Source organism: Branchiostoma belcheri, unplaced genomic scaffold (genome assembly GCF_001625305.1).
Source record: "Branchiostoma belcheri isolate BF01 breed outbred unplaced genomic scaffold, Haploidv18h27 scaffold57, whole genome shotgun sequence".
NCBI lineage: Eukaryota > Metazoa > Chordata > Leptocardii > Amphioxiformes > Branchiostomatidae > Branchiostoma > Branchiostoma belcheri.
Genome location: NW_017804209.1, coordinates 1,995,191 through 2,008,198, shown reverse-complemented (window position 1 = coordinate 2,008,198; position 13,008 = coordinate 1,995,191). Strand labels below are relative to the sequence as shown.

At 45.7% G+C, this 13,008-nt stretch overlaps 1 protein-coding gene and 1 pseudogene across 1 annotated transcript in view; both read left to right on the top strand.

The window, feature by feature from the left end:
• LOC109481666 (uncharacterized PE-PGRS family protein PE_PGRS3-like) overlaps positions 1-2,515 on the top strand; it is a 14,161-nt gene extending 11,646 nt beyond the window's left edge. The window contains 5 exon segments of the mRNA XM_019784242.1: positions 254-310; positions 469-642; positions 1,532-1,622; positions 1,977-2,321; positions 2,323-2,515. Of these exon segments, the coding sequence (XP_019639801.1) occupies positions 254-310; positions 469-642; positions 1,532-1,622; positions 1,977-2,321; positions 2,323-2,515 (860 nt within the window).
• A 1,989-nt stretch (positions 2,516-4,504) lies between these two features.
• Positions 4,505-10,121, top strand: LOC109481664 (annotated as a pseudogene).
• The last annotated feature ends 2,887 nt before the right edge of the window (positions 10,122-13,008 follow it).

Here is a 13,008-nt window from a genome sequence, read left to right as displayed (position 1 = left end):
TGGCGAATCAACGTACAGACATAGTCCTTCACACATCCGGGAGCATTTTTAGTATATTTTTGTCATGGACCATTATATACTGATAGATTTTTAAGTATAACTTTTCTCCAACAGTGGTCCACCACCAGACCGAAGTAACGTCCAATGGGGAGGCTCCTAACCGCGCGAATGGAATGAAAAATGACCATGTCGACGATGATCGAGATGACCATGGAGTCCTGGAACATGTATTCCCCTCCTCCGACTGAGACAGGTTTGAGAACAGAGACCGTCAGTCAGTGGTCATCAGATGCGCCGCGCGCTCAGAAAGGTGCGTCCGATGTTCATAAAAAATCTTTTAACTAAGATGATGGGCTCATGATATTTGATTGCCTTGGAAGTTTGGTATTGCTGCCTTTCTCAAAATGACGCAATGCAAAATAATTCTGTTTAATAAGTCCTGTTTAATAAATATATATCGCCGCTTAGACGCTGGCTTCGTGACTACCACGTTCACCACCCTCGGTGCGACCGGCCGTGCAGGCCCGACCAGCCTGGGTGCCCACTACCGCGGACAGGACCACGAGAAGCTGGTGACCTTACAGGACGGGATCCAGCTCTTCACCGTGCCAGAGACCGGAGACTACAGGATTGAAGTGGCAGGTAGAAAGAAGATGATAATGATTATGATGATAAAGAAGAAGATGATGATGATGATGATGATGATGATGATGATGATGATGATGATGATGTTCCTTCGCAGGTGCTGGGACTATCACAGTCTGAACGCCTCCGTGTTGGTGATGATGAGGATGATGATGATAAAGATGATGATAAAGATGATGATGATGTTGATGATGATGTTGATAATGATGGTGCTGGTATGAACGCCTCCGTGTTGATAATGATAATGATAATGATAATGATGATAATGATGATGATGGTGTTGATGATGATGATAATGTTGATGATTGTTGCAGGCGCTGCCGGAGGCTGGGACTACCACAGTCTGAACGCCTCTGTGCGCGGCCACGGAGCGATGATGAGCGGCACATTCCGGCTCTACAAAGGTGAGGACGGCTCTCTCTTTTCAGTCCTTTTTTTTCATTCTTGAACAGAATTTCGCATCTTACCTCACATTATCTTATATTGCGGGAAATTTAACAAGCTCTTTCTGCAGTTTTGTTTCCTTTAACATCATTATAATGATCAATCTGTCACACTCATTAACACCTGAGCGTGTTAAGTCGTGTTAAGTACCTTTCCAATGGTTGGCGACAAGGCAGGATTCGAACCCTGAACCTCTTGGGCCAAATGCTGTGCCGTTACGCCACACGAACGACCGAACGAAATTTGGGGTGATGAAGTGACACCGTAAAATGCACATTATCGTAGGGAAATTCACAAAACGAGACATTCATAACAACTCTGAATACTTTCTTCGGCTATGCGAGACAGGAACTTGTGGAGGCAGTGCATGGCGTCACCATGAGGATGAACTGAACTGAATACGTATTGGTGTTTGACCTGTTATGTTTGTTCTGATCAACAGGCGAGGTGCTGAAGATTCTGGTTGGCCAGGAGGGGCTGGACAGCACTCGCTGGTTTTCCTCCGGGGGAGGCGGCGGGACGTTCGTGACCAGGTACCAAACTTGTGTTCACGATTCATATACATGTATCTGCAAAAACAAATCATTAACCAAATATAGACCTACTTACCTTAATACACTTGAATTCTTCAATTTCACTAGCAGCACTGTGAACCGTGCAGATGATCCAACGTTATTCTCATATCTTTTATTTCAGATTTAATCTAGTACCACTGAATTTCAATATTTTATCGATGTAATATACGTTTGTGAATCAATGTAATTTTATTGATAGGTGTTGAAACGTAATTTTCCACATTTAATGTTAATTAGCAAAGGTATTTCAGACACCACTTCATGTTGTACGTCTGCTATTTGCTAATAAAGTCATGTCGTATCTTATCGTAGGTTTAACAACACCCCCCTCATCATCGCGGGAGGGGGAGGGGGGATAGAGTGGCTGGAGCAGCGGTTCGCGACGTGCGACGGGACGACGCTGACGTCAGGGCAGACCAGCTACAGGGGCGAGGCTCGTATGGCGGGGAGTCTAGCGTTCGCGGGGGGTACCAACGGGCACGGGGCGACGGACGGGCGCGGGGAATTAGGCGGGGGCGGAGGCGGCTTCTACACTAACGGCGGCAGCGGGCGGCGGTTTGGAGGGTCTGGGACAAGCGGTGGGGAGGGGGGGCACGCGTTTGTGAACGGGGGGCAGGGAGGGAGGGCGCTGCATAACGGCGCAGACGGGGGGTTTGGAGGGGAGGGGTGCTTATGGCAATAGTAAGGGGTCAGGTGGAGGAGGGGGGTACTCCGGAGGGGGGAGGGGGCCCTGTTCCGTGTGCGAGTGTGGAGGAGGGGGAGGGTCCTTCAATGCCGGCACAGACGCAGGTGGCCAGAATGGAACCAACGCGGGGCCTGGTTACGCTGTGATTGTAAGGCTGTTTGGCTGATACCATGGTTCATTATGCTGTTACCTACACGAAAAATGAAAGTCGAACTTTCAAGATAAGAAGTGATTTTATTGTATTTCTTTAGACTCTAGCCGTTAATCTATGATATGGTTGAGAACAACAAATGTTGGAGCATTTGTTCCCAGATATTTGAGAATATCTGCAAATCGTTTTGTTTGCTTTTTAAAGCCTGAAATGTAAGAGCTTGACATGATACACTTGTGTGCAGAGAAAATAAAGCTGTGCAGGTTCCAAGTTGCGACTATGTGCTTGATTGTAGTAAGGAAAACTCCAAGGTTCTTTGGAAAATTATACCCAAACTCCAATAGGATGACTTTCCAAGATCATATCCAGTTGCTTCAGTAACTGTTTTTTGGCGTATTGTCCTGTGTGTTGGTGGCGACATGAATATAAGTGTTACTTGAGTGTGTCGTCGCCATGTATTTTTTTTCAATATGTGTTTCAATAACAAAAAAAGTTGGCAGCGAACCAACGTTACCTGGAAGCACGTACTTTATGCCCCCGACCGAGACCTATTTCTTCGGGGTGAAATTAAAACACCATCTCAACAGCTGGGTTTGTATAAAACGTATAATATTTTTTCTAAAGAGTTTAACATGACAACTAAAATCGGGAGAAACGTTTAAAGAATCAGCTGTTTGGAAATTATAATCAGCTTAAAATCATCATTATCATCATCAACATCATCATTATTATCAACACGGAGGCGTGCAGACTGTGGTAGTCCCAGCCTCCGGCAGCGCCTGCGGAGGAACTTGGCAGCAAAACAACGTTGCGTCAGATCACCTGGAAACATATGATTTATGCACCTGACCTAGACCTATTTCTTGCGTGGTATTAGAAATAAAAACATCTCGACAGCTGGGGTGGTTTAAATCGCATTTCCACTCACAGTGACGAGTAAAAACAGTAGAAAACAGGTCCGCTGTTTGGGAAGAGACTTCGCGCCATTGCCGCGTCTTACTCATCAGAAGGACATGCAGAGGAGACCGGGAAACGGCTTCTCAGGGCGAGCAGGTAAAACTCATAGCCTCCACCAGTCTTTTCTACGGGAACACGGATCGTAGAATTCGGCAAAAAAGAGAGTAAAATTGGCCAAAGGAGTCCGGCCGCGGGGAGGTAGTTTCTTTCCCTCCCTCAACTGCGCGGCCAGTCAAACCTACAAGGCGGCCAAACTCCCCTGGCAAATATTCTCCTACAAATAACCAGCGTAGTTAGTCTGGTAAAGGCTATGAAACTCAGCTGTACATAGCATTATAAAGTTTGATAAGCTCTTTTGTCTGCTGAATCAGCAGATAAAACAGAGGAAATCTAGCCCTGTGCAGCTCTTTTGAGTGACAGACCAACAGAATGTACTGCAGGCCTACCCAGTGGTCGGCCAAACTGTTTACATACCCAGAATATACAGAGGCGTGATCTTTATGCTGACCTAAACCTGCCCCCAAGGAAATTCCTTTAAGTACTTAAGACTAAATCTGGACCCAGACAGATGCTTGGCGTTACTCCATCAATGAAGGGACCGGTGTCCATTTTACACCACAATGTGTGATTTCAAACGTCTGACCTTAAGGTAGGAATGATAAACAATGTGAGTGGGTGTTAAGTCCTTGGGAGGACGTTAAACACCACCAGCCCTTGCTGGTGGCCTCCTGTGCAGGCTCCGGGCGGGTAGGAGTTTTGTAGAGTTTTTAACGCGTTCTTTTAATAGCCGGCCATTCTACAACCGGCCACGAGAGAAGGTTTCCATCTGTTCTTCTGAACAACAAGATACCAAAATCTATTTTAATTGATGTTGGATGTAAAACAACAAACGTACCTTGAGAATAAGCCATGTTTGTGATGAGTATACTGTAACCTTTCGTGTGGTGTATCAAACTTTCATCTAATTTAGTTCCTTTGTGAAGTGATTGTCGTCTGTATTTAATAATTTAATGTATTAATTTTCCCCACTGTCCTCTTGCACATGCTATGTATACAGGGGAGCGCCCTGCGTATGAGACCCCCCACGGCCCAACTGGAGACCCTGGGTACGAGAGCCCCCATGACGCACCCGGAGACCCTGTGTACGAGAACCCGGCCGGTAGTCTCCCGGATGGAAGTCCTAATGTCGGCCATACAGGCACGTCTGGCAGGTTTTTTTTAACGGTGTCGCTCAATGCAAGTAGGATGGCCAGAAGGATGTAGAATGGCCAGCTATTAAAAGAACGTGTTAAAAACTCTACGAAACGCAGTATCAAAACTCCCACCCGCCCGGAGCCTGCAGGAGGCTACCTTGCTGGACTGGCATAGCCAGTGTGTAAGGACAGATACAGCTTGGCTATGCTTTTATTTCGCATTTCTTTCTGCTTAATTTTTTTATGTTCTTCTGAACAAAAATTTTAAAATTAAATATTCGTTCCACTGTCCACTGTCCGGGAGGTTTTACACATATTGGTCGTGTGGCTTAGCGCAGAGGCCTCGACTCGGAACCAAGAGGTCCCGGGTTCGAATCCTGACATCGACTTCTAGGCATAGGGCTAGAGGTATAGAATCGACGTCTAGGCATAGAGCTAGAGGTATAGAACTGTAACAGCAACTCTTCTCCCTGAGTCAGAAACATCAGGATTGAGACTAGCCCAATTTCTCACAAGTAGTGAGGACTAACTGACCCAATAGGAGAAGCAGGGGTTACGAGGCTGGTCGGGAAAATTCCCTACCCCTTTTTAGACCATAATGGTTTGTTCCACTGTCCACTGTCCGGGAGGTTTTACACATATTGGTCGTGTGGCTTAGCGCAGAGGCCTCGACTCGGAACCAAGAGGTCCCGGGTTCGAATCCTGACATGCCACCGATCTGTAAGTTTCATGTATTAATTTTCCCCATTGTCATTTTGTACCTGCTGCAGGGGAGCGCCCTGGGTACGAGACCCCCCATGACGCATCCAGAGGACCTGGGTACGAGAGCCCCCATGACGTACCTGGAGACCCTGTGTACGAGAACCCGACGGGTAGTCTCCCGGATGGTGGCCATACAGGCACGTCACACACATATTGCATAAAATAAATATCGTGACTACATGTTTATGTCCAAGTGATGTAAGGAATGTCCCGTATTAACAATATGAATTACCGTGGGGTCGTGTGGCATAGCGGCAGAGTGCTAGACTCGGAACCAAGAGGGCCGGGGTTCGAATCCTGACATGCCACCGATCTTGTGCCCTTGGGAAAGGCACTTTACATGACTTTCCTCACTTAACTCAAGTGAAAATCTTAATTTTAAAAGTCTTAAAAGTCCTGTTCCGTATCTGTACTCTGCCTGTGTTGGTGACGGCATAAGATAAGCTAATATAACATGAGTGTAACGTCACCATGTCTAGTCATGAAATGTTGGAATAAAAAAAAAGAAAAAAACAAACGTTCACAGTAATTTCTTGGCTTTATATTACAACAGCATGAGCCTAGCCTAGTTGGGACAGGAGTTTAATGGACTTGTTTTACCGCAGCAGGTGGCGAGAAGCCTGACGTCCCGCCTGGTCTTCTCCAGCGTGCGTCCAGCCGCATGACAGGTACGGTTTGCTCTTCTGACATTCAGGCCACTTTTAACGGACAAATGGGCAATGAAAGAGATAAAAAATAAACTAGAAAGGTAACATTACCTTGGTATATGGTCTGCTCTGTTAACTCTTACTCAAACACATATTCATATATAATATATGGTGAGAGGAGTCTAAATGTCTTCTGCTATAAAAATGCAAAATGATGTAACCAGCAAACACTAGTTACCATGGTGAAAGACGTCTGGTTCAGGCCATTGACCTTATTGGTTTGGAGAAGAAGAAGAGAAAACAGAGCAAAACAATATGTTTCCTTCGGTAAACATAAAAAGACTTTCCTAATGGTGCAAAAGTCTCCAACCGGGATTGAGCTATCGAGGTATTGGTTTAATAAGCCTTGATTTGCCATGAAATTGATATCATATCACTAAAAAGGCTAGTATTACACGACATACTTTCCATCATCGTGATTTGTCGTACTAACGTATGTAGACGATTCTATATAAACATCAGGAAGGCAAACTTTGTTAGAAGGCTTTTAGTTATAAGGAGCTCGTGTTTGGCAGACTAATTCACAAGTTTCCTTTTATATCCAGTCTTTCCTGTCGTCTGCAGGGGAAATTAGTCTGGTTCACCTGTAACTTGACATTTGGTATTCAGACGTGGCGTGGGAGGGAGGCGACAGGAACTAAGTAATTGGTCTCGTTCACGGCAATACTTGAAATATTAAACGTACAGTCCAAAGTGAAAATAATCAATAAAAGTTGTTTGCAGTACTTTTCTCAATTAATGACAATTGGTTATCAGTAACTGGTCAAAAGACTAAATTATACACAAACAGGCAACGTTAATAAATCATGCTTCAGTACCATTTTTTTCGTCCTGTGCTTAAACAAAGACTAATGCTACTAACTACCACTAACCACTACTGTTTTACCCACTATTTACCTCAGCCCTGGAGAGCAACCACCACAGACTGTCCCTGGTCCTCTTGTACCTGGTCAACCTGGTCCTGGTCACGTATATAACAGGTGAGAAAACCTGGTCCTGGTGACGTATATAACAGGTGGGTCAAAAATGGTCCGAAAACCATCAACAAATCATAATCCATTATGGAAAGTAATATCATTGCAAATATTTTGAGTTTATGGTGCTGATTCACGTTTAATGTTAAAACTTTTAACTACTGAGAGTCATCGGGTGTACCTATGTACAGGCTGAGATGTTCAAAGTTAAAACTTTGGATCCACTACAAAGAAGTTCTCTCACCTAGAGCTTTCGACCAGTCACTCTGGTCTTCCTCAGTAGACTGACCCAGAGAGGCTTGTCACGTGGCTTCTTTGAAGTGTGGCATCAACACTGGGTCAAAGGTATCTGGTAGACGATGTCGGCACCCGTCGCGGTTACGTGAAGGTTGATGGGTCTACTGAGGAAGACCAGAGTGGTCGAAAGCTCTAAGTGAGAGAACTTTTTGTTTTGGATCGAAAGTTTTACTTTTAACATGTAGCTACCAACACAGATGAACTTATATGAATGTACTGATTCATGTTTGCCCTCAGGATTCCTGCTGTCCTCTGACCCAGTAAGCTGCCAGAGCCCCAGTTCGCCTACTAGCTCCATCCTTACTGAGCCCAACACTAGCGGGCCGGTAGGGTTCGGTGTACCGGCTCCGTCCCGCCCTAGTCAGACCGCCTGGCGTCCGACAAGCTTCCCTCACCTGCCGCCAGGGTCTAAACACCGGCACGGAGGTACGTACCAGGCAATTACTGAGAGTCACCGGGTGTACCTATGTACAGGCTGAGATGTTCAAAGTTAAAACTTTGGATCCAATACAAAAAGTTCTCTCACCTTGAGCTTTCGACCAGTCACTCTGGTCTTCCTCAGGAGACTGACCCAGTGAGGCTTGTCACGTGGCGTCTTTAAATTGCGACGTCAACACTGGGTAAAATATATTTGGTCGACGATGTCGGCCCCCGTCGCAGTTAAGTGAACGCAGAGATCTAGATGTTGCTTTCATTGCCAAGCCTTTCCTAAATCGGCACTTATATTATTTTTGAGAATTCATTCGAAAAGGCAGTTGTCCAATATGCATTGAGTGCTTTTCATGCCATTCTCTTACTATAGGGTCTGGCTTCAGAAATGCCACGTTCACCACCCTCAATGCGACCGGCCGTGCAGGCCCGACCAGCCTGGGTGCCCACTACCGCGGACAGGACCACGAGAAGCTGGTGACCTTACAGGACGGGATCCAGCTCTTCATTGTCCCTGAGACTGGAGACTACAGGATTGAAGCTGCAGGTTTTAGTCATTAAATCATTTTTTACAGTTAAATCTTTTGTCATTGCATGGATGTTCTGATAACTAGCAATTCCATACTCACTTAAATAAGTATGGTTTGCTGTCTTCAGAACTGTGCATTATCCACAACCATACTTAGGCACCATCATGGATATCCAGTGACTGGAGCAAACATACGGGTGACGTTCTTGCATACTAGGAGATTGTCCAGAACCGTGCCTGATCCTAACCCTAACCTATTCAGGCACAGAACTAGATAGGCACAGTTCTGGATACAATAGAGACTATCCAGAACCATGCCTGATCCTAACCCTAACCCATGTAGGCACAGAACTAGATAGGCACGGTTCTGGATACGATACAGAGACTATCCAGAATCATGCCTGGTCCTAACCCTAACCCATTCAGGCACAGAACTAGATAGGCCCAATTCTGGGTACGATAGAGACTATCCAGAACCGTGCCTGATCCTAACCCTAACCCATTCAGGCACAGAACTAGATAGGCACAGTTCTGGGTACAATAGAGACTATCCAAAACCCTGCCTGATCCTACCCCTAGCCCATTAATACATAGAACTAAATAGAAACGGTTCTGGGCACGATAGCTGTATGATACATAATGAATGTTTCGGCTATTATTTCTCCCACAGGCGCGGCCGGAGGCTGGGACAGTCGGGACAACATCTACTTCGGCCACGGGACGAACCCATCTGCGCGGGGGAGGGGGGCACTCATGGAGGGGACATTTCAGCTCCGCAAAGGTCAAACTCACTTGTCTCTTGCCTAAAATTATTTTTTCTAAAATACAGCATCTTGTAACAATATAACCTGACAATTACACGGTCGAGGAGTCCCCTATGGAAGCTTTTTCCCTTCTTCCTTTTGTCACTTAAACTAAACGTAAGTTAGAATCCACTACACGGTAATAACGCACGTCTTCATTCGGGCGGGATCTGCACCATTGCTTCCTCTCCTAGGTAGATTCCCATCCTCTTAAAGAGTTTTTATTTGTCCCCATCTCCAGGAGAAGTTCTGAAGATCCTTGTTGGCCAGGAGGGCCTGAGGAACGAGGCTAACCTATAGTAACGTTTATTTATCCAGGAGAGGTGCTGAAGATCCTAGTTGGCCAGGAGGGTCTGAAGAACAAGGCTAACTTCGCTGCGGGGGGCGGCGGCGGGACGTTCGTGACGCGGTGGTGTGACGACATACCGCTCGTCATAGCAGGCGGGGGAGGGGGGATAGAGTGGCTGCAAACGCGGTTCGAGTCGTGCGACGGGACGACGCTGCCGTCCGGCCAGGCCGGCTACCTGGGGGAGAAGGGCCGCGCGGGTAGGCCTGAGGACCAGACTAACGCGGGGGGGTCTGAGGGGCAGGGGGCGACGGAGGGCCGAGGGTATGCGGGAGGGGGCGGCGGCGGGTTCCTTACTAACGGCGGCAGTGGGTTGGAATTCGCGCCGGGGGCCGGTCACAAGCGGTGGGGAGGGGGGTACGCGTTTGTGAACGGGGGCAGGGAGGGAGGGGGCTGTATAACGGTGCGGATGGGGGGTTTGGAGGGGGTGGAGGGAGGCCTACGGGGATCGGTAGGGGGTCAGGAGGAGGAGGGGGGTACTCCGGAGGGGGGAGGGGACCCAATGCAAAGGAAGCATGTGAGTGCGGAGGAGGGGGAGGGTCCTTCAATGCCGGCACAGACACAAGTGGCCGGAATGGCACCAACGCGGGGCCGGGTTATGTTATTATCAAACTGCTGAATTAGCATGATGCCATCTCTACACAGACCCAAAGCACATCACAGACAGTCACAACAGTTAAGTTCAGTTGATCTGACGGTAGGTTTTCATCTCCACGCTTCATGGCTTTTAAACGGTTGATGAGCGTAACGAAACTTTAGAATGCTCAAAGAAGACTGCACGTAAGGGCAAGTGCACTTCGTTGGGATTTCGCTAACGCCGGGCCTGGCTACGCTGTGATTGTATTAGGCTGTTTGACTGATGGTCTGTCCATCCACTCAGAAGGCTCACAGAGGGGCCAACCTTCACATAGAGCATCTCCGCACTGCTAGTCGGCTGCTAGCTGGAATCTCCAACCAGATTCTGTTGTCTATATTGCCCGCCTGTATCCATTGGCCTCCTGTAACCATTGGCGGTTACTTTCCCCACAGAATCTGCTTGGAGAGCTTTTCCGATAACCGGTCTCGCCCAGTAGATGGTAGGACGGTTCTGAACCGGAGAGTAGACAAACGCGTCTTATAACTTATATCTCTAATCGATGGTTCTATGCTGGAGAGTACATGTACAGTCGCATACATGTGGGAAGAAGTTTAGAAGTGTCACAAGACATCCACATAGTCAAATATTTCTGAGTCATGTTATAATGTTATTTTAGTTGTTCTAGAATAGTTGAGTATTAAGACGTCGTGCAAAAAAAGCGACTTATACGCAAAGTCATTCCGGTTCCTTTTATTGCCACAGTGGTACATCCGACCTTAGAAGTACACAGTGTTGTTTCACGACTACCGAGTGGGTTAGTTTGTAGTTTTCCTCTCAAGGTTTTCCTTGGTAGATTGTTAAACGGAACAGAAGCACTAAGCAGTCCTTACATCTAAGTATGGCAACACCGACCCAATGTCTAAATCTGCTATTGCTGTTCAGTAAAGTCCGACTACATCACGCTTCCAGCAGCCCTTCCACTGGCCAGGCCCGTGCAAGGTCCAACACCTCTAACTCAAGAGAACTGGGAACATTTTAATCCGGTTGATTTAGTCCTATGTTTTAGAATGAACTAATAACAGACTGAGAACTGTCTGTTGCCATAGTGATGGAGACTGTGATGACTGATTTCCATAGAGACAGACTCCAGAACTGATGTTCATGGTAAAAGAATCCCGTTGGTAGTTCTGGGATTGGGAGCGGTTCTCCTGAGTTAGTGGCGTCCAATCAGCCCCTGATAGCAACATATTACACATTGTGTAACACGGGCTACTGCAAAGTTGTTTGTGACATTTCTGAACTTGTCTAAACATTTCTTATAGACTCTAAACATGTCTTTTCAGCCTTACTTACCATGTGTTATTTTGATTGTACTTTCTAATAACTTCACAATATATCTCTCAAAGTTACACGGAACGCTGTGTTGTCGAACTATTCATTTCTGATATGTTAATAACCATATAACAGCAGACGATACAATATTTACATCCGAGTACTAATATGTAGATATCTGTACACTAGTCCTGTACATGTTTGACACGTTGTGTGCAGTTCTACTGAAGGCAGGAGACCCGCCAAATACAAGCTTACACACAGATGAAGCGGTCTGGCTCGTTTCATGCGTAATTTACAGCATTTTTCTGAAGCTATTTTCTGTTTGCAACCTGCAAATGTTGGCCACCCGGAAATTCTGCCTTTCAGCCAAAACGCATCAGTGCATGTAGGGCTATACCAATTTAATTTGTTGGCTCACGGATTCGCCCTCATATTTTTCTTGATTTGCAAAAAAAACAAAAAAAAAAAAAAAAAAAAAACAACATTTCTGAATCAACTCCAAACTCCAAAATTTGAGCATTTTGAACCCAACAGTTAAAGGAAGTCCTTTCTCTTCGGAGTCGTTACAGTTTTTCCATCTATCAATGCAATGGTTTGATCAAAAGTTTGAAATTAATTAAAACCCAGCCTGGTATGTTGACCTCATGGCTACCACAGCATTTGGGGCTATCATCTATTAGATAGATGCCTAATTTTTTTTCGCCCTGTTACTTCATATTTTTTCTGAAAAAAATCCAAGAACCAACAGGTCAAATTGGTGTGGCCTAGGGGTACAATGTAAAAGTCTCCAAGATCTGTGACTTTAGTAGTGTCCATATGAGAGCTCAGCCTACTTCTGGTGCCTCTCAGTACATTTTAGCCATGTGCCCAAAATTGCACATCAGAATGCGAGTTTGCACATGTTCATACTCTGAACCTAACATGAAGTAATCCATACACATCTCTTATGTGCTTTGCACATCCTGACGTGCACTAACATTGCAGAATGTGCAGAGGTGCACATCACACTGTGCACTGGATATCCCAGTGCGCATAGCACAATGCAGACTATGCATTCGAGATGTACAACTGCAAAACACTGTTGTGCAGTAAATTGCACATTTCAACTCTAGTAAAGTCCCCCTCTCTGTGTCATTTTGCCCACCAAGCACAGCTGATGGACTCTGTAGTCTGTAGAACAAAGTTACTATCATTTTGTAGAGCTAATAGTACTAAAGGAACATAGTAGCACAATAGTTTAGAATAGTATCTCATTCACACCTTAAATTTCAGCTCCTAAAGAACAATAAGGTGACCCACATTGTACATCCATGTAATTGCACACAAACCTCTTGAAACAGATTGTATCAATGCTGTATGGCTGATTCTTTTTTCAATAAAGCTATAGACTGTCGAAGACTCTCGTCATATTTTGTGTTCTCTTTTGGTTCTCAAAATATTTTTTGGGGGTAAAATTGTGTGTGTGAGGAATTTGGGTCTGGAGTTTCACAAAGTCGAAAAGCAAACGGTTAAATCCGGAAAGTCGTCTGCCTTGAAACACTTTCCACAGAATCAGTAAGCTAAAATTTGGTCAGGAAAAAAATTTAATTTTTGGCAATT